At 52.8% G+C, this 19,910-nt stretch overlaps 7 protein-coding genes across 7 annotated transcripts; 3 read left to right on the plus strand and 4 right to left on the minus strand.

Annotated features, from left to right (window-relative positions):
* Positions 1 to 795: 795 nt before the first annotated feature.
* CKM354_000515400 (uncharacterized protein) lies at positions 796 to 1,410 on the minus strand (the record flags this gene model as incomplete). The annotated part of the gene is made up of 2 exons (XM_044800417.1): positions 796 to 1,083; positions 1,138 to 1,410. The coding sequence occupies 2 exons, from the start codon at positions 1,408 to 1,410 to the stop codon at positions 796 to 798; spliced, it is 561 nt and encodes a 186-aa protein (XP_044656352.1).
* Positions 1,411 to 4,712: 3,302 nt separating this feature from the next.
* Positions 4,713 to 5,906, minus strand: CKM354_000515500 (coenzyme A transporter; the record flags this gene model as incomplete). Its single annotated transcript, XM_044800418.1, has 1 exon — positions 4,713 to 5,906. The coding sequence occupies one exon, from the start codon at positions 5,904 to 5,906 to the stop codon at positions 4,713 to 4,715; it is 1,194 nt and encodes a 397-aa protein (XP_044656353.1).
* A 1,557-nt stretch (positions 5,907 to 7,463) lies between these two features.
* CKM354_000515600 (uncharacterized protein) lies at positions 7,464 to 8,174 on the plus strand (the record flags this gene model as incomplete). The annotated part of the gene is made up of 1 exon (XM_044800419.1): positions 7,464 to 8,174. One exon carries the CDS (start codon positions 7,464 to 7,466, stop codon positions 8,172 to 8,174), a length of 711 nt encoding a protein of 236 aa, XP_044656354.1.
* A 217-nt stretch (positions 8,175 to 8,391) lies between these two features.
* CKM354_000515700 (uncharacterized protein) lies at positions 8,392 to 9,714 on the plus strand (the record flags this gene model as incomplete). Its single annotated transcript, XM_044800420.1, has 1 exon — positions 8,392 to 9,714. The coding sequence occupies one exon, from the start codon at positions 8,392 to 8,394 to the stop codon at positions 9,712 to 9,714; it is 1,323 nt and encodes a 440-aa protein (XP_044656355.1).
* A 1,765-nt stretch (positions 9,715 to 11,479) lies between these two features.
* Positions 11,480 to 11,971, minus strand: CKM354_000515800 (uncharacterized protein; the record flags this gene model as incomplete). Its single annotated transcript, XM_044800421.1, has 3 exons — positions 11,480 to 11,596; positions 11,664 to 11,858; positions 11,918 to 11,971. The coding sequence occupies 3 exons, from the start codon at positions 11,969 to 11,971 to the stop codon at positions 11,480 to 11,482; spliced, it is 366 nt and encodes a 121-aa protein (XP_044656356.1).
* An 826-nt stretch (positions 11,972 to 12,797) lies between these two features.
* On the minus strand, positions 12,798 to 14,438 carry CKM354_000515900 (GMP synthase (glutamine-hydrolyzing); the record flags this gene model as incomplete). Its single annotated transcript, XM_044800422.1, has 1 exon — positions 12,798 to 14,438. The coding sequence occupies one exon, from the start codon at positions 14,436 to 14,438 to the stop codon at positions 12,798 to 12,800; it is 1,641 nt and encodes a 546-aa protein (XP_044656357.1).
* A 385-nt stretch (positions 14,439 to 14,823) lies between these two features.
* CKM354_000516000 (ubiquitin-binding serine/threonine protein kinase VPS15) lies at positions 14,824 to 19,398 on the plus strand (the record flags this gene model as incomplete). Its single annotated transcript, XM_044800423.1, has 1 exon — positions 14,824 to 19,398. One exon carries the CDS (start codon positions 14,824 to 14,826, stop codon positions 19,396 to 19,398), a length of 4,575 nt encoding a protein of 1,524 aa, XP_044656358.1.
* Positions 19,399 to 19,910: the final 512 nt, after the last annotated feature.

Consider the following 19,910-nt stretch of genomic DNA (forward strand, 5'->3'; position numbering starts at 1 on the left):
GCAAAACAATCCAAGCAAGACAGGCCACAACTCAACACCAGAAATCGCCGTTCTGCGTGTGATAGTTGTCAACTAGGCCATGAATTTCCCCACCACCAGATTTCCATTTCTACTCCGCCTCCGTAAAACAAGAGCTGATTTATTCATGATATGATGCAAAGAGGTATATTGGATAATTTTCCCGCGCTTCGCTTGCTGTTTTTCGTGACAGTCTTCTCAAGTTTCGCCCACCGCTTTCCCGTACCGCAAACAAGACGACACCTCGCCAGATGTGTCCCAAACAAAAAGAGGTTTAAAAACAAAGATCAAGATGAACAGGGGAAGAAGAGATTCCGAACACCCAAACGTGTTTCCCGAGACAATATGCTTGGTTGGGGGTGGGAGATAGTTGACGATGATTGGAAAATAGCCAGCCGTCCGCGTGATATCCAGATCCGTGTAGTCATCGTTTCGCTTTGCTTTCGCGCGCGCGCCAAATGTCAAAAAAGTATTGGTGGTTTATATAGTCCAGATGAAGAAGAAGATGCCGTTGCCGTTGATGCGAGAGTCGTACTTCATAATGCTTGCTGCTGTAACGCCATTGTCCAAGATGGGGAGCAAAAGGGAAGAGCCGGGCTTCCGCTTTCAATCTAAGTTGCCGTAGTAGTTTGTACAAGGTATCGCTGGAGTCGAGGAATTGGAGAAAGTATTGTGCCAACACACGGTCGCACACCGTGTGCCGGAGCGGAGAGGCTCGCCAGCCCGACAACGCAGAACGCTTGAGGGAAGCATTACCGTGGCAGTACGGCAGGCCGCTTACCAGCGGCGCTGGTACTGCTGCTGCACTTGTCGGCCTGGCGAGACGCTCGACGCAGAGCGCGTGGATGGATCCACAATAGGAATCGCATTGCGAGTGCGCTGCGCCATGGGTTGGTGAAGCTTAGATTGCGCCTGGTGGTAGTTCACTGGGGTGTATGACTGTGGGAGGGTAGGCAGCAGTAGCGAGGGTGTGGGCTGCACCTGCGTCTGCAACGGTGAGCCGGAAGGCGAGCCCGAGGAGAGCGAGCCTCTGTCCGACGCAGATGAGGAGTGAATTGATTGCAGCTGCAAAGGGATGTTAGCTGGGGCTCGGAGATGACATGGAGTCCGAAGACTTACATCATCCTCGGTCAGGAGGTTGAAGGGGCAGAAGACCTCGTCATCGTCAAATTCGAAGCCTCGTGCGGCCTCCAGCACACGCAGGTACTCGCTGTATGTCTGCACTTGCGGTGCCTCCTCCTTGGGACTGCGCTGAGCCTTGTATTGTCGGTGCGCATTCTGCGATGACACTCTCGGTCCCCGACGACTGCGACCGTGGTGGCCGTGGTGGTTCTGTGTGTGGGTGGCGGTGGTCTGGTGGTAGGTCGGCATCCCGTAGTGATAGCTAGCCATGTTGTCGAGTAATGCTGAGGATGAATGAAGTGGCGGAGTGGTGTTGTTGTTGTAGGAGCTGAGCCGGAGATTGAGTTGGCAGCAATAGGGACGGGCAAAACAGAGTCCGAGCGTGCGTTTTGTGTGTCGAGGGTCCGGTGGCAAAAGTCGAATCCGCCGTTTCCGGAATGCGATCGTTGGAGCGAAGAATGAAGCTGCGTTTGGGGTATCGAAAGCGTGCGAGAGGTGGTATAGGTACAGTGCGCGGTGCAGAGAGGCAGATGGAGTCGGGTCGTGGTGGCAGTGGCAGAGTGGTAGTCAAGGGCTGGGTCGGGAAGAGTCGAGTGGGAAGGCTGGTTTCATCAAGTGGTGTGAAGGCCAACAGCCCATGCACGCCCACCACCCATGCTATGCTGTTCCCGGTCTAGCGCACGCCTAGTTCCACGCATCGCCACCGTCGCCGTCCAATGCGAAACGCTGCGCAATTCGCGAAGGTCCACCCTGCTGCAGGTCACCGTCCAAGTCGCGGGCCTCGACGACGCCCGATCTCTGCCTTGCGACAACTTTAGGCCCAGCAGTGCGTTCATCGCAACAAGGACTGTCTGCATCTCGGCGCAGCCCAACAACTGTCGAGCGAAGAATGGGCGCGCGCGCGGTGTGGACGGCGCTGCGTGAGACCCCTCCACCGCCAGGCCTGCTCCGTGCCCAACACGCTATGCCCTCCCCATCGCGGCGTGCGCCAGCGTCTCGTCGGCAGTGCCGCCAGTCGCTGTGCGAAACAGCGCCCTGTCGGCCAGCTGCGGACATCGGCTGGCCCGGGGTGTGCTGCTGTAGGCGCGCGCTGCCTCAGGTCCGAACGAGCAGGATGCCGCTGCTGCGCTGCTGCTGCTGCACGCCCGCATGGAAGCGCCCGTCGAATGGCAGTGCATCATGACTAGGCCTCATGCAGCTAACTTGGTGCTGGCTGGTCTTAGCACGGCGCGCGTGGCAGTCACCGCTCTTTTGCTCTTCGTGCACGCCGTCGCACCCCGACCAGCCTCTGCGCACATCCAGATGGCAGCCGATGGCGACGACTGCCAGCCCCTTGAGTATAATGCAATCTTCCTCGAATCTGGGGAAATAGGATGCTCACCTCAGATTGCTGTGGGTGGGATGGTGCAGGTGAGATGGCATTTCTTGGACGTTTGATCTGCCGCCCTGAACCACGCACGAGGCTGCATGTTGGAAGCCGTGCTGGCGTCACCAGGGTCCTGGACGTGAGAGGTACTGCCACTTTGTACACGTCTGTACCCTGACGGAAGGAAGGTCGAGAGCTTCACAGTAGTCGCACCACTTCCGTCGTTTCCCGTCGCTCTTTGCCTTGTGCAATGCGTCCAAGTCTTGCCTTCTACATCATATGTGTGACGACGATGTGCCTGTCAAGTCAGTAGATGGGATAGCACGAGCGCAATGTCCATCAAACTCTCAACGTTACAACCGCACGTGAATGAACGCTGTAAACTCTCTGCACCCTGAACCGAATGACGACGAGCATGACTAGTCCATCACAACTTAGTCGTGCTCCAGCACTGCATCTTGCAAGGTGTTGCTGCGTTGAGGTGTGACATGTGCTCACAGCATTGCTGCACGTGGATCAACTCAGACGTGGCAAAGTCTACCAATGCCATTGAATGTAGCGAGCTTGTACAATTGCCGAGTTATAGATACCAAGTCATGATAGACGCTCTTCACAGCCACGAGATGCCAATCGGTTGAGCGTTTGCCTGTTAAGAGCAAGGTCCAGGAGTGTGGTGTCGTTGTTGCGTCCCTGAAAATCGCGGTTGGAGTCACTCCCGCTTTCCTTCCAACAGCTCGCGTGCTGAGCTCTTTCTGAGTTCAGCTTTCCCGTGGAACCACAAAAGTTCTTCTGGCTAGCTTTTCTAGCTTATCTCTGCGTGTTGAGTCTTCATATCCAGTACGGAGATCTCTCGGCACATACTTTCAACCATATCTGGAGTGGTGTCCGAGTGGTTATGGAGCTGCGTTTAGGCCTGTCTAAGCATTCTCCGCAGTGGCTTTGCCTCGTGGGTTCGAATCCCACCCGCTTCAACGATTCTTTTGCTCCCGGAGAGCACACAGCTGAAGAAATCGTGTCAATTGGATCATTTTTGGTCGAGATATGGTATGATGACGTGAAAGTGTAGTTTGTGAGTGTGAACCTCGCTTCCAGTCTGGGAATCTATTTTTAGCGCTACTGCCATGCGAGATGCTCGCTCTTACCTCCAACCCTCTCCTCCATGGCGAACGTCTCACCGACTCCGCGAGAGTATCTACTGTAATTACCACATCCTACATCTCTGTATCTTATTGTAAGGCCGATCGCCGTGAGGCTCTTGCCAGTTCTCTGCCGTCTAACTTCTGCCCAATATCGAAGCCAAGTAGTGTCTTGCTCAGCTCAAAGCAATTGTAAACAGCTGCAAATCACGCAACTTTTCATCCTCAATCAGCGACAAGAGTCTGATCCCAGTCCTGCAATATAACTAGTTCCCGACACACATGCACACAAATCAGAGTAGCTGTAGACCACACCCACATGCTTCAAGGACCGACTTCGTCCGATGTGCGAATGTGATGCTGGGATCAGTCGGTAGCCATCGTGTCGTTACCAGCTTTCCTACGATTAACGTACAGTCACCACAAGTCACGAATCGCAGCGTCATCCAAAAGTTTCACGAACAGAAATGTCTACAAGCCAATCGTTGTACAATATAGTTTATCTGTTGTGGCTACTGTATCAGTAAGAGCATGAATGCTTACCAGGCTAGCATTGGGATCACAATTCGAATAGATCTTTACGCTATTGTACAGGTCTTAATTAGGGCCATATCGTCCTGACAAATACCTAAACGACACTAACAATATCACAGTCACATTCGCAGCTCGACTTGTAGGCAACGAGACAGCGATATTGCCACTTTACAATCATGCTGTTGCCCCTTGTCAGTGTCAGGTCAGTGTAGGAATTATGCCGTAGCCGGAAGTCGACGCTGGTGGCTGTATTTGAAGTGGTTGAAATGGTATCAAAGAAAGCTCGATAAATGTAGACGTGGACTGAAAAAGACGTCTTCCACAATATCAATAAATCTTGTTAAAATGGCTTATCTGCTGCATCGTGTTCTGTCTTGTGTTGGCCCTCAAGGTACTTTTCCTGTATCTTCGCTTCCCTGAACAAGTGCCATTCGATGTTCAGCTTTTCGGTAGCCTGAGGGCTCTCGGACAAATGTGTCCCAGGCCATTCAATCTCTGTACATTTCATGTTCAAGCCTTCCGCTTCTGTTCCCCTCTCAGATGCCAAAGTATGTCTTCATCCTCTCGTAAACATAGAAGCTCGTCGCGACCATGGGTATCACCTTCACATATCCAATTCCAAGTCCCACGAAAAAGCCTTTGAAGCCTTTGTCAGCTTGTATGCTCCTCGCAACCTCGATCATTGTCAGTCGATGTCCATCACCGACCACTCCTCCAACTTGCATTCTCCTGCGAATGACTTCGAGAGGATATGACACTGTCTGGCTCACAAAACCTGCAAACGCTCCCGTAGATAGTTCCGCCCATGCCCGCAAAGGTGGCGGTTTCCCAGGTGCGAGCTGGTTTTCTGATCGTTCGTTACGAGGCAGGACTGTATAGGGCGCGAGTGCTGGTATTCGCATGAAGTCGCCTGCTGCATCGTGTGTGAGGAATGAGGCCCCAGCGTAGGGTATCATGCCCCAGAGCGTGGGTGTGAACCCTCTGAAGAAGTTGCTCAGCCCACTCGCGGGCGTGGCAGTCCGTATAGCGGCCTGTGTTGCTTCTACTGTTGCTGCCACCGGCTTTGGCATCGTGGCAGTATTTGTGGGCACCGGCTCAGGCGGGCGCTCTAGGTATATCTTTCTGCATATCTGCCGTACTGTGACACGTTTGCTGGATTTCGTTTCGAAAGCAAGTCGCACGCGTATCACTTCCAATGGATACGTGCAGAAGACGGAACATATCCCGGCCAGACTGCCTGCCGCAAATCTTCGTTGTGGTGTCTCGTGCGCTTTTGTAGGTATCACCACTGCGCGTATTTGCTCATAGGCCAGGAACTTGATCCCTCCATACGGGAAGATACGCAAAAGGGTGGCTGAGTGACCTCTGAAGAGCCCACCCACTCCACTTGAAGCGTGGATGTCTCGTATCGCCTTCGCAGCGCCACTCCACGACCCAATGTACTTCTCGAATCTTGGATTGTTCGCCTGGAAGAGGATCTTAACGCGATCGAGGGGCGCTACGACCGTCTTTGCCGCGCAAGCTGCCAGTCCACCTGCGACGCCAGATCGTACGACATATTCCCAGCTCTGTTTTGGAATCTTTCGCTGCCCTTCGGGTGCTTGTCTCGGGATGATCGTTTCCTCGTCCGTCGGGCACACTCCAGGGACATTCGGTTTCATCGTATGTGGTTCGTGGGTCGACGGTGTTGTGACATGGCTGGCATGCTGCCCAGAGGCCAGTGTGGTCATCGATCAGCGTTTGGTGGTATGTTGTTCGTCGACGTGCTCGGGAAGTACAGGATATCAGGGCGATCGTGCTGGCGACATCGGATCAAACGCTATTTCCGGTGGCTGAATTGGTTTGTTTATGCCCGGGTCATGTCAGTAGTTCCGATGGTCTTGCTGTGTATGAGGTCGCGGCGAAGGGGAGATATGTGCGGAATGGTAGGTATGGGCACAAGAGGTCGCTGGCAATAGTGCAGTGCGATAACCGGACGGCAGTGCGGCAGACGACAATGACGATCTCAAAGCCGAAAGCTTGAACCGAGGCCGCGCGCGCGGAAGAGCCGCATCTCATCACCTGCATTTTGTCTCGGAAGCGATGCTTACACGTTGTTCCGTTCCGGGCTGAATGACATTGCATTGATTGGTGCGCCAGTCACGACACTACCTCCCCAACCCAGCTTTGCCCGCCAGCACACTGCACACTACGCTGTACAGACAGACCACTCGCCTCCATCGATTCTTTCCATCCACCCACTGACTTGGTCCTCCTTCGTCCACGAGGCTTCCGCCTGCGGCCATCACTTTACATCGTCGGAGGCGATAGCACCAAGCGTATTCAACGCCAACGCCATGGCTAACGTTCCTATGGGTCACCTGTAGAGCCGGGAAAGAGATGGAAGGTGTTGGCGACTTCTTCTGGGACTGATGAGAAAGAGTGAACTTGGGGCTAATTTTGCTTGCTGGGACTACATACTCCTGGACGCTTCTTGCTTCTGCCTGACATCGAGGTGTCCGTGAGGCTCGTGGTACAACGCGTGCCAAACGCAGTGCATACAACCTCTCCTGACTCGGGTCTTGGCCTGTGGCCTCAAGAATCCTGGTGTTGGACTTTCGCGTCCACGGGTGCCAATGATCGTCACGCTCTGGCGTTATTCGAAAAGCCTTTCTGGGTACCAACCTCTGCATATTCCTGCGACGATAATTTTGGGAACAGTCTTCTTGACCATAGGTCTCTGCGTCACGTCATTTTCCTTGAACTTCTCAAAAAGCGGCCCTTTGGGCAATGGCTGCAATATTGCGGCACAGACGCTAGGGTCAAGGTAGGTTAGACGTCTACTTCGATGCCCCAGAGCCAAGCGCGCTGGCCTGCTGTATACGGTAATGAGCGACCAACCCCCAGAGACTCTGGGCAGCATGATCGTGATACAGTTTCGCACTCCAATGGTGCCCGCCCGTTGGTTGTGCTCGTGGTTTGCCTATGCATTCATTGCAGATGTGCTCCGCATTCTGAGGCAAGCGATGACCCGAAGGGCGTAGCACTCACTGAAGCGGTAAAACAGGATCACATGCATCGATGGGAAGCGCTTCGCTCTTGGTCGCGCGACATTTCGATCATGCATATTAATCCGTCAGCTAATAAAAAAGCATGACCGGCATCTTGGCGAGGTGGCCATGTTCAAAGTTCTCTCTCCTCTGGCAATCTATTCTGTACACCTCCAAACATTGTACCGCTGGACTTTCAGACCAGACCTCCAGGACTTAGTCTTGATCGCCCCCGTGGCCCGCAATTCACCACTCGCGATGCGGAACCTTCGAGGCTTAGTGCTGTGGTCAATTCTTGTCTTTTCTCCCCACGGACAAGCACAGTCATCGAACCTGACAATCGCTTTTTCGCCAGCTATCAGGGAAAGCTGCGCATCTCCTTCTAATGCGTCAGAAGTCGGAGCGATAACATTCACCACTGCCGGCATTCCTATCTTGAATCATTGCTTCAATCTCGATGAAGTCTTCCGAGGCTCCGACAGCGGAAACAACACGTTCACGGTGCCCACAGGCTTCACAACGTCGGGCGATCCTTCCGTCGTACATTATGTCCTGTCGAACCGAGAAGCTTTCGACCCCGCGGCAAACTACAGTCAAGTCTATTATCAGCAAAGCTTTCCGGTGTCGCGCTCACAAGGCAGTGAAGAGGACGATCTGCCAGACAACACGGCAGCTCGACTATTCCAGCTGTACTCTGGGCAGAACTGCGAAATCGCCATCGAGATTTCTGCTTCTGAAGGAAAGAACACCCGGCCGTGGTATGCATATAGCTGCGTCAGCGATGGTCAATGCAACGTTGCTGCGTTCAGCGTGAAGAGCTTCTTGTTGGGTGACGCTTCCACAAGATTGAACCGAGGTTGGGGAGACAAATGTCAAGACTTTGCGTATTCGGGGAATGGAGGGAGATTGAGAGGAAAGGTTGGATGGGCAAGCGCTTTGGCGATCGTGGTGTTGACGTGGTGGATGTAAAGCATATCGTGACCTGAAGGCGGACAAGGAATGTAGATAACAAAGTCAATAACTCTGCATAATCACCATCCAGCTGCGAATTTTGTCTGAGAGCGAATTCCTTCCTCTTGCCTTCCCTCCAGTACGCCTCACATCAGCAAGCACGACCGCACCATGGCAGGAGGGTGCCTTGACTTGCAGTGTCCCGATCAGTACATGTGTCTCTGGAAATGGCATAATGGCGTCTGACATTCTTTGGCAGAATGCGGAAAAGACCATTATCCTGATTGATATCCCGCGATCAATTACAGTAGCGCAAAGCACGGAAGAGGAGCCTTGCACGGATTTCTTGCTGTCAGTGGCAGCGTTGGAAACGCCTTTCCCGGCTCAGAAATGCAACAATACAAGAACTGTCAAAAGCCTTGCAAGCAATGCCGCGGACGATTTTCTACACCAAGAGTACCATATTTTGCTCCAGCGAGCTCTAGACGAGGTTCGGTCTTGCCACAAAGATGGTTGGTGCCAAGAGCGACCTTTCGTCTCGTCCAGAGGTGTGAGCAATGCTAAGCGTAAGGCAAGTGATATTTTCGCCGAAGCTCAGAGCAGCGAATTGCCCACAAACTTTCTCAGCAACATAACGCAGCCATGTCTCACACCTCCGGAGGTCCGCTTTGGAAGAGAGGAAGACTTTGAGGACGGCGACTACGAGCCCGGGTCCCATCTTTGGAACCACAGCAGAAACGCTGGCACGATGATGTTGACGCATCACGATTTGAACACTGCCAGCTCCACACACTATGGGTTCCGGATACCAGCGGATGCGACTTTCTGTTTGGCAAATTGCTCGAATACTGAAATGTTTCACGATATAGTCGAGCAGCAAAAGCTCAAGTTCGACTTCATTCTCATGGATCCTCCTTGGCCGAATCGTTCAGTGAAGCGGACACACAAGACTCCAGGAACTTCATATGCAACGATTTCGACTTTGCAAGATATTTCAGATTTACTGTTGAACATGAGTATATCTCGTTTACTTTCGGGGACAGGTCATGTAGGCGTCTGGATCACGAATAAACCCGCCATACGAACCCTGGTACTTGGTCCGGGTGGTCTCTTTGAGCACTGGGGTGTCAATTTGTATGAAGAATGGATCTGGTTGAAGACTACAGTACACGGAGAGCCTGTCACGCCGCTTGGGGGTATCTGGAATGGGAAGAAGCCTTACGAGGTACTTCTCGTTGGTAAGAAGAGGCCCGTCGATACGACAGCGTCTGGAGAAGCCAAGCGCAGAGTTATGATAGCTGTGCCAGATCTGCATTCGAGGAAGCCATGCTTGAAGGAGATGATTCAAAGATTGGTCGGAACCAACGGAAATGTGCTAGAAGTCTTTGCCAGACACCTTGTTGCTGGTTGGTGGAGCTGGGGCGACGAATGCGTCAAGTTCAATTGGGAGGGGTATTGGCAGGGCGGGAATGTACGCGGAAGAACACGACAAGACAATGACATGAAGTCTATCGAGATAGGGCAAGCACGACAACCACAGAGTGCCGGCTTGATCTGAAGTTCTGAACAGGTCATCCTCGACTTTGCACTCATTTCACTTTGGAAAGTACGAGCACCACTGATCACCCGAAACATTGAACTCGGTCCGATCGTCATCGGCATCACCAGCAGCACCGGCCGAGAGCAAGGCCCGCCAGTTCTCCGACCAGGGTGTCCCAGAAAGCGGAAACAGATCCGCAAAGCTAGAATACGGGGGTCTCGCGAGAGGACCAACACCGCTAGCATCTCCCTCTCTCCAAATCCGAGCTTCCTTATCGGGGCCAGTCACAACGCCAGAATGTATCGGAGCGGTGTCCTAAAGCACTGACGACAAGTTCCCAGATACCAGGATAGCATCACCATTGCCGAGCAGTCCCGGGAATCATCATGATGTTGTCTCCGGCAGTTCCAGAAGTTTGATAACGCTCGTTTGAATCTTGTAGGCTTATAGAGCTTTGAGCTCACGATGAGCCTTGTCGTCGTCGTGTGACTGGAATGCCACATTCGGATGAACAGTGTCCAATAGGCTGGTCAGCCGGGGAGTTATGTCGGGGAGGAGTGAGAAGTGGCTTGGGTAGGTGAAGGACATTGGAGACTTCAGCTGGTACTATTCATCAGCAGACAATTGCGCGTCCTTCCCCTCCTCTTTCACCTCTCTTGCAGCCACGTCAACTAAATATGCCGATCACACATACAATTCCACCACCGCCTAATCCGCAATACCTCTACCGCGTCACAGACAGCACATCACATATTCGGGCCAGTTCGTCTTCGGGCGATTTCGATACGGGAACTCATACGGGAGCTTCTTGGGAGGATATCATTTCTACTGCGACACTTGATCGGCACTTCACTTCGCCAAGTGAGCGTTCTTTACTATCATCATCCTCTTCTTTATCATCCTCCTCATCAAACACTTCGGAAGAACATACCGAAGAATATGGAGCCCCGTCCCGGCCCTTCCTGATATCAACAACCACATCATCCACCTGGGCCTCCTCAGAACATCGCAGAAGATTATACAAAAAGCGAAGAAGTGATGTCCGGACATATAGAATTGACCTAAGTAAATTCGAATGGGAGTACGTGGAGGTCGCGGGAGGGAGCGGTGATGCCAGAAGTATTACAGGTGAAGCCGAAAGGATCAGGTTCCCAATTTTGAGATCACCAGGCTGGGAGTGTGTGGTCTTCTCGACGGACTGTGCAACGCAGGGATTGGATTGGTGGGATCATAGGAGAGACAGTGAGGAGTGGTTTGCGGTTGTGTGTATTCCGAGGAAATTTGTGGAGTTGTTGGAGGTTGATGGGGTGGATGTCGGTCGGAAAGGGAGGAGGTGAGAGACGCGAGTCGTGATGTTGTTGAGAATCGCTTGAACACTCTTCTTACTTCTTACTTGATGGGCTCGCTCGACATCATGCGAATTCGGGGGAGCGATAGCTGCGAGTTCGTGGGCGTTGGAACGTCGGTCGAAGTAGCGGAAAGCTACAATTCATCAAAGGCATAGGATTTGGTCAGCTGTGAAAAGTATAGGCACGCAAGCCATGACACAAGAGAGAAAAAAGAAAATGGTAATGTCTTGACAAGTGTCCAATGTCTTGTATTACATCGAGGGCAAGTCATATGCCAGCAAGCATTTATTATGCTCATGCTCGAATGAAGCTGTCATCTACACATCTAATCGTAAAGCGCCGGTCCCAAGCGCAGTAGGTAGCCCAATGCCCTGTTTCCTTACGCCAATGCTGAATTGTGGTAAAGTGCTGTTGGAAATGGGTTCATGAAGGGTTTAGTTCGCAGCAGCTGGACCGAAGTTGCCCTTCTTCTTGAGCTCGGCCTCCTCTTCCTCCTTGAGTTCTTGGTCAATCTTAGCGCCCTTTGATGGCTCGTTGCCGTGGTTGATGGCCTGGTAGGAGGAGAATGTGTCAGTATTGGCGTGCTTTAGTGAAGCGGCTGTGTACACGTTGACTTACTGGCTTCGTTGAATCAATCTTGCTCTCCAGAGTCTCCTGGTCCTTCTCACCCTCTGACTCCTTCTCCTTCTTCTCCTCGTTCGCTAGGCGGTTGGCGATGGAGCGCTCGTCCTTTGGGTCATTTGGCTTGTGCGAGTTCTCCTTGCCCTCGTTGTAGCGATCGGCCTCGCGAAGCTCGGAGTCCTTGTAGTTTCTCTGGAGAAAAGAGTCAGTGACCTGGTCTCGTGAAGGAGGGGTGGTGGAGTAATGCGTACCTGGTCGCCAGCCTCGTATGTGCGGCGGTCACCAACGTTGGATTGAGAAGACATGGTGATATGCGGTGATCGAGAAGTTGCGAAAGGTGTCGGAAGAAGCTTTTGACGTTCGAATTCGTGTGTGTGAGCAAAGATGCAGAGCAGTGGAATGGAGCACGAGACTGCTATTAAAACCGTGGAACTTTCACTTGGAGGTGACATCACAATTTGTCGTCATGATCCACAGAAATGGCTTGGATGTTCAGGAACGCCCGCTGAGCACGGCTTTCACTGGTGGAGTCGACTGCATCACAGCACGACATGTTCATCGCGAAATGTCGTTTCAATACATGGATGCCATGCCGACTATGACATCTTGGGCAGCAGCCGGACGGAGGACCATCTTCGCGGGCGAGTTCGAATGAGCGTGACTTGAAGGCGCACGGTCGGCGTTGTGTAGGTCGAATGTTGTAGATCGTCCAAGCCGCGATCCTTATGGTCAGACCGACTTGGGCATCGCAAACATGACCATGTTTGCGATACAAGAACATGTGAACCTGGAGAGGTAAGCTTGGCGCGTGCGTACCTCCAGTACGTACAAGAAGAGAGTGCGTGCACGCCGACGTGTCTTAGCTCCGGCTGTAGCCGATTGGCTTGCAAGAACTGCCTGTCCGCCTGTTTTCATAGCCACAAAAATACACAAACGATCGAATTGCCACAAGCCGTAGCTCAGTATTGAGAGTGACTGCAGACGCATCTGATCAAATCAAAATTCATTCCTGGGGTATCATTGGATCGTAGCCTTGTCCTTCGGTCTATGTATCCTTGCTCTAACGCACCATGTTTTCATCGCCCAAACGCCTCGCTAGGTTCTTTACCAAGTCAATGTACCTATCTTTCCCTACTCCAGTTCGATCGTGGCAGGAGGCTTGCTGGTCGTCTCATACACCACTCTCGCCACGCCTTGCACTTCGTTGGCAATGCGATCGCTGACGCTCGCGAACCAGTCCATCGGCGCCCCCGTGAAGACGTTGGCGGTCATGAAATCTGTGGTTTGCACGGCTCTCAAATGCACAATCTCGCCATGCAATCTCTGATCACCAACCACAGCCACGGACTTGACGCCGAGGACTGCTGCGTACGCTTGAGAGATCTCTCGGTAAAAGCCAGCCTTCCTGATCTCCTCAATCCAGATCTTGTCCGCTTCTTGAGCGATGCGAATTCGGTCAGGAGTGACTTCGCCGATGATGCGGATTGCGAGTCCAGGACCAGGGAAGGGGTGTCGCCAGACTAGATTCTCTGGAATACCGAGCTCGGTACCAAGAGCGCGGACCTCATCCTTGAATAGTTCACGAAGAGGCTCGATGAGCTTGAGATCCATCTTCTCAGGAAGACCGCCAACGTTGTGGTGTGTCTTGATCGTGGCACTAGGTCCCTTGAACGAAATGGACTCGATGACGTCCGGGTACAGAGTGCCTTGCAAGAACCATTCGACTTTGCCAGCACGTTCCGTGTTCTCGGCGGCGGCGGCGATCTTCTTTGCTTCCTCCTGGAAGATTTCGATGAACTCGTTGCCAATAATCTTGCGCTTCCTCTCTGGGTCTGAGACACCGGAGAGCTTTCCGAGGAAACGATCCTTGGCGTCGATGACTGTCAAGTTGACCTTGAGACCTTCCTTGAGAGTTGCTTCAACTTCCTTGGCCTCGTTCAAGCGCAAGCAGCCATTGTCAACCATGACTGCGTGGAAGCGATCACCGATCGCAGTTTGCATCAGCTTGGCGGCTACAGTAGAGTCGACGCCTCCACTGACAGCACCGATGACCTGCTGCTTGTCACCGACCAGGCTCCTGATTCGGGCAACTTCCTGATCCACAAATGCGCCCATTGTCCAGTTCGTCTGCGCTTTACAGATTCCCACAGCAAAGTTCTTGATCAATGTAATGCCCTTGGGGGTGTGCGACACTTCTGGATGGAATTGAATACCGTAGAGGTGCTTTGTGTCATGTGCAATGCCGGCGAATGGTGCATTGGCAGTGCTGGCAATTGTGTGGAAGTTGTCGGGCAGCTTCGACACTTTGTCGCCGTGCGACATCCAGACCACCTCATTCTCTAACCCTTCGAATAGTTGATCGATGTGGGAGTTTTTGTCTGCGTGCTTCTGCAATTGCAGCGTGGCCTTGCCATACTCTCTCTTTTCGCCTGCAGCAACGCCCTTTCCAAAGTGCCAGGCGAGCTCTTGCAGGCCATAGCAGATGCCGAGAATGGGAACGTCGAGGTCGAAGATGGCGTCGTCAACGTGTGGAGCGTCAGGAGCGTAGACAGAGTACGGTCCACCAGAGAGAATGATGCCTTTCGGCTTGAAGTCGAGGTCTTTCAGCTTCTGCGTGCACGGCAGCATTTCTGAGTAGACATTGAGCTCTCTAAGCCGACGCGTGATGAGATGCGTGTATTGCGACCCAAAGTCAAGCACGAGAATGGTGTCGAATGTTTTATGAGGAGGCGCAGGCAGGTCGCCATTGGTGACGCCGTTGGTCGTGGCCATGTTGGCTGGAATTGTATTTAATAGGAATTTGGTAGGATGAGTGAGTGTTGTTGTATTGACTCCGACTCGCAAGAAATTCTTCCACCGCGACGGGCATCGAGGGGTCCGATAAGCAACCTCGCTTGTGATAGCCAGAAGTCGTGGTCTCAGATCTCACGTCCATGTCACTCCATCGCGTGCTCTCGCACGCGGACGCATCAGGCGCCGACATGACCGCCATCAAACACCAACACACGGAGATCTGCAGTTGCACATACTGAGATTTGTTTGCGACCCTGGTTTGCCGCGTCTCGTCTTCTCATCAGGAACCAACATGTCTGGCAGTCGCTCTCACCAAGAAACACGACACTTCCCACGGCACTCGGCGGTGCCAGAGCCTTAAAGCATGGGACAAGGAAATTCATCGATCACGCTGCCGGCGGGGCCCAGTGTCATAGAGACATCGGAGTTATCCGACTTGACCTTTGAGAAGCCACTGGGAGGGCCGCGGTTCCTCCGCACTGTCCGGGCCCGACATCACACTGGTGTGGTTGTCGTGAAGGTGTGCAACAAGGTCGATTCCAAAGTCTCGTTCGCCAAGTATGTTAAGGCCCTGAAGCAAGAACGAAAGCTATTGAGGGATATCCCCAATGTCCTGTCCTATGCCAGGATCCGCGAGACGAACACCATCGGTGTCTTAGTCCGCCAATTCATCCACACGTCGCTCTACGATCGCGTCAGCATTCGCCCTTTCTTGGAAGACGTCGAGAAGAAATGGATCGCTTATCAGCTGTTGTGCGCTGTCAAAGACTGCCACGATCGGGGAGTCTATCATGGCGACATCAAGTCCGAGAACGTGCTGGTCACGTCGTGGGGATGGGTCTATCTGACCGATTTTGCGTCGTCTTTCAAGCCCGTATATCTGCCCGAGGACAACCCTGCGGATTTCACATTCTACTACGACACCTCGGGACGTCGTATATGCAATCTTGCACCGGAACGCTTCTTCATGCCTGGTCAGCGGCCACAAGACGACGATGTCGTACAGTGGAACATGGACGTTTTCAGCCTTGGCTGTGTTTTGGCTGAACTCTTCACTGAATCGTCCACTTTCACTCTCACTCAGATGTACAGGTACAAGCGTGGTGAATACGACCCGACCGTATCATTGCTCAGCAAGATAGACGACGATCAAGTGCGTGCCATGATCACTAGCATGATCAAGCTAGACCCGTCCGATCGTTGGCATGCAGATGACTACCTCGAAGAGTACAAGGGAAGAGTGTTTCCGTTGTATTTCTACAACCACTTCCACACCTTGATGCGAGAAATCACAAATCCCGGGTTTGGACACAAGCCGATACCCTCCGACGATTTCAACAATGGTGAAGCTGATGCGCGGATCGACAAAATCTATGAAGATTTCGAGATGCTATCAGTGTCACTTGGTTATGGGGATGCCACACTGCCCGAACTTGTGGCGTCGCAAGCTTCCTATCTTCGTGGCCTTTTCCCTCTTCAGGTCGATTTGCCAAATAGCCGCCACACTGCTCACGCAGCCGACATGGAAGAAGGAGATAACGGCACCTTCATCTTGCTGAATGTGATAACAGCCTCAATGCGGAGCTCGGCTCGAGCAGCTTCAAAATTGCGAGCTTGCGAGCTCCTGCTGGCGTTCGCCGAGCATGTGCCTGATGAGGCTAAACTGGATAGGATCTTGCCATACGTGATGCCTTTACTGGATGATTTCAGCGAGATGGTTCAAGTTGCTGGCCTCCGGACGATGACTCAACTTCTAGCCCTGGTCAGAGTAGTCGCCCCTATCAACTCTTCTCTCTTTACGCAATACATCTTTCCCAGGTTGCAGATGTTCGTAAAGAGCAACGGCTTCTTACATACTCCGCTTGTGCGAGCGACATACGCAGCTTGTCTGGCAAGCCTCGCTGAGACCGCTTCGCGCTTCCTGGATGTCACGCAAGCGCTAAGAGCAGGAGGCTCACTTCCTTCAAACGAGAGGGAGGATATGGGCGCAGATCCTATCACTAGCGCGGATGCGTACGACACAGCACGCACGGCTATACACGAACAATTCGAAGCCCAGACCAAAGTCTTTCTCACAGACACAGACAACTCAGTCCGACGAGCGTTCTTGACATCTGTTCCGAGTCTATGCGTGTTCTTTGGTGAAGCTAGATCCGCCGATGTCATCCTGAGTCATCTGAATACCTACTTGAACGACCAAGACTGGCTGCTCAAATGCGCCTTCTTCAAAACCATAGTCGGCATTGCAGTGTACATTGGCAGCGCCAACGTGGAGAACTTTGTGCTGCCACTCATGCTTCAAGCCTTGACTGATCCGCAGGAATTCGTCGTTGAGCAGGCGCTCCGGTCTTTGGCAACCATGGCCGAGGTCGGCTTGTTGCAACGTGCAAAGACTTGGGAGCTCATCGACACTGTTGCCCGCTTCGAGATGCATCCGAATATCTGGATCAAGGAGGCGGCTTCGCACTTTGTTGCAGCAGCGACGACCTACTTATCGCTGGCTGATATACGAATTCTTGTTGCGCCATTGATTCAGCCATACTTGAAGGTACCCGTTGGAACGCTTTCAGAGTCGGAACTCCCGGATGCTCTGAAGAAGCCTATTCCCAGGACTGTACTTGACCTTGCTGCGCAGTGGGCGGGCAAAGTTGATAAAAGCCTGTTCTGGAAGACCGCAAGAGAGTCGAAGCAACTTTCCTACGCCGCGACAGGTCAAATGCCGCCGCAATCATCAGTGGCCGAGCTTGGTCCGAAGGCACTGGCAAAAATACCCAAGACCGATGAGGATGAACAATGGCTAGGACGGCTGCGTAATGCTGGAATGAGCCGCGAGGATGAGATGAAAATTCTGGCATTCCGCGAGTATTTGTGGAGGTCTGCTCAACGCGACAAACGAGGCGACTCCGATGAGAAAGAAACCATATACGACCAACTCATCAGCTTGTCTAAACTCGGAGTTCAGCCTCGGACCGTCATATTTGACACAGACCTCAAGGCATATGAGCAAAAGGTTGAGAAACAGAATCGAACGATCGCCGAAGCTATAGAAGAGGCATCCAAAGCCGAAGGCAAGCAAGTGGCAGCGCCGGAGAGCAGTTCTGTCGAGGACAGTAGAACAGATGCTCAAACACAGGCTCCAGTGTCGATACCCGAGGCCACGCGACGCCTATCCGGATTGAAGCACAATCAGTCAGGCAGTCTTTCGTCTTCTCCAAATTCTGGAATCGGGTTACTAGGTAATGTGGACCATGCTTTGCGACAAAAGGGCAATGCGACTGGCCTTCTTGGCGGTGCAGGGAAAGCTCAGCCTGCAGTGGCAACGAATGATGCGACAGCGCATGGAAAGTTAGACCGACCGCAGTCGTCGAGTCGCCGGGCTTCACCTGTGCCAGAGGTCTCAGAGAGACGAAAAGCGTTGGAGAGAACAGCGAGTCAGCGGCTAGGCCACACCTACACTGGAAACGACCCAACAGTCTTGAAACTCCTCGATGCAGTTTACGTGGACAATTTCCCTATCGATGCGGCAGACTTCGGTCCCTTTGTACAACCCGTCAACGGCGTGATTCCGATGAACGCAAATCACCCAAGCCCAGGGCCATGGAGGCCGCAGGGCAGATTGGTGGCGGTACTTGGCGAGCACACTGCGAAGGTGACACACATCGCTGTCGCACCAGATCACGTTTTCTTCTTGACTGCGTCAGAAGACGGATCAATCAGAGTTTGGGATACCTCGCGACTCGAACGAAACGTAACCTATCGCTCACGGCAGTCCTACAAGCTCGGTCCTGGCGTTACCGTAACCAGTCTCTGTTTTGTCGACGCAACTCACTCGTTCGTCTGCGCTGGCTCTGACGGCTCGGTGCACGTTGTGAGAGTGGATGTCCACGAGTCACAAGACAAGTCCACTCGATATGGCAAGCTTCGCATCATCAGAGAGTGGCAAGTGCCGACGACAAACGCAACTGGAGAGCATGCGGTCTTCTCCGAGCACTTCCGAGGCGAGTCGGCAAGCACATTAGTGCTTGCTACAAATCTGGGCCGCATCCTGGCCATCGACCTGCGATACATGTCCATCGTGTTCGATCTGCAGAACCCGCCACATCATGGGACGCCAACCTCGTTCTGCATGGGTCGCAAACACGACTGGCTGATCGTGGGCACGTCGTTGGGAGTGTTAGATCTCTGGGACATTCGATTCCATTGCAGGCTGCGATCATGGACCTTCCCCAACGCAACGCCCATAACTCGCTTGCAACTACATCCCAGCCGGCGATCCTCAAAACGTAACAGGTTCTGTGTGACAGGAGGCACGGGTCCTGGCGAGATAACCGTCTGGGATGCGGAAAAGGGCATATGTTTGGAAGTGATACGTCCCTCGTTTCCTGGCGGAGAAGAACGAAACAACATTAGAGACTACGAGCTCAAGAATGTGGAGGACGAGCGAGATGGCCTGCTTGGTCGGATCGCAGCAGAGAGCAGCACCAAAGCAGTCCATCATACTGTCTCTTTCTTTGGAGCACAGCCTTCTATCAAGGACCCGGATGTCCAGCATTCATATGCCATCACTGGCGGTCCCGATGGCAAAGTCCGATTCTGGGATACTGATCGTCTAGAAGGCTGCCGTCTCATTTGCGGTGCTTCATCCCCTGATGAGAAGCCTGTGTATACTTTCAGCCAGCTGAGCATGGATTGTCGCCTCTTGTCCGAGAAGCCTCCCGATGCCACTGTGAGCGCCAGCGTTGTCAACTCACCTCCAGGGAAGAAGGTTGCTGGGTCTTCGGCGAACAAGGCTGCCGGGAGGTATGAGACGATTCGATTGGCGAGTCAGAATCTGATGAGAGGGCACTTGGATCTCATCACGGACGTGAAGATGCTGGAGAGGCCGTTTGGGATGGTGATCAGTGCAGACCGGAGCGGCATGGTTTGCGTGTGGCAGTAAAGGGACGAGTGGGAAGGGAACGACTTCTGTGAGCTGTACGCCGGAGAGAATTGCAGTGGCTACTTCGACCACTCGCCTCTGAGCCCTAACGATAGATACTCTTGCCTATTCCGCAATGAATGTCACTAGCCTTTCGTGCCATATCTTGACCGAAATACCACATTCTACGCCACCTTTACCGCCTCGCTGCATCATTTCACGAAGCAGTGAAAGCGTACTCTATGATCATGTCGTGTCGAAGTTTCTGTGCTCTCGCGTATACAACAACATTATGCACTTTCAATGTGATGCGATGCGTGAAACCACGGCACTTGAACGAAAAACCTGTTGAAAGCCCTCGAAGAAGCTGACGATACAACGTCTTGGTTCATACACTATGCTACACACTAACAGCTCAAACTGAAGTTGGTTCAGCGACTGCCCTCTTCGCCTACTATGCACAAAAGCCATTCTTCATGGCACGCCCAAAAAAAGATCCCCAAAAGATTTTCCACATCAAGACATTACATTTT

The sequence above is a fragment of the Cercospora kikuchii genome, assembly GCF_019650295.1.
Source record: "Cercospora kikuchii DNA, contig_00003, whole genome shotgun sequence".
Taxonomy (NCBI): domain Eukaryota; kingdom Fungi; phylum Ascomycota; class Dothideomycetes; order Mycosphaerellales; family Mycosphaerellaceae; genus Cercospora; species Cercospora kikuchii.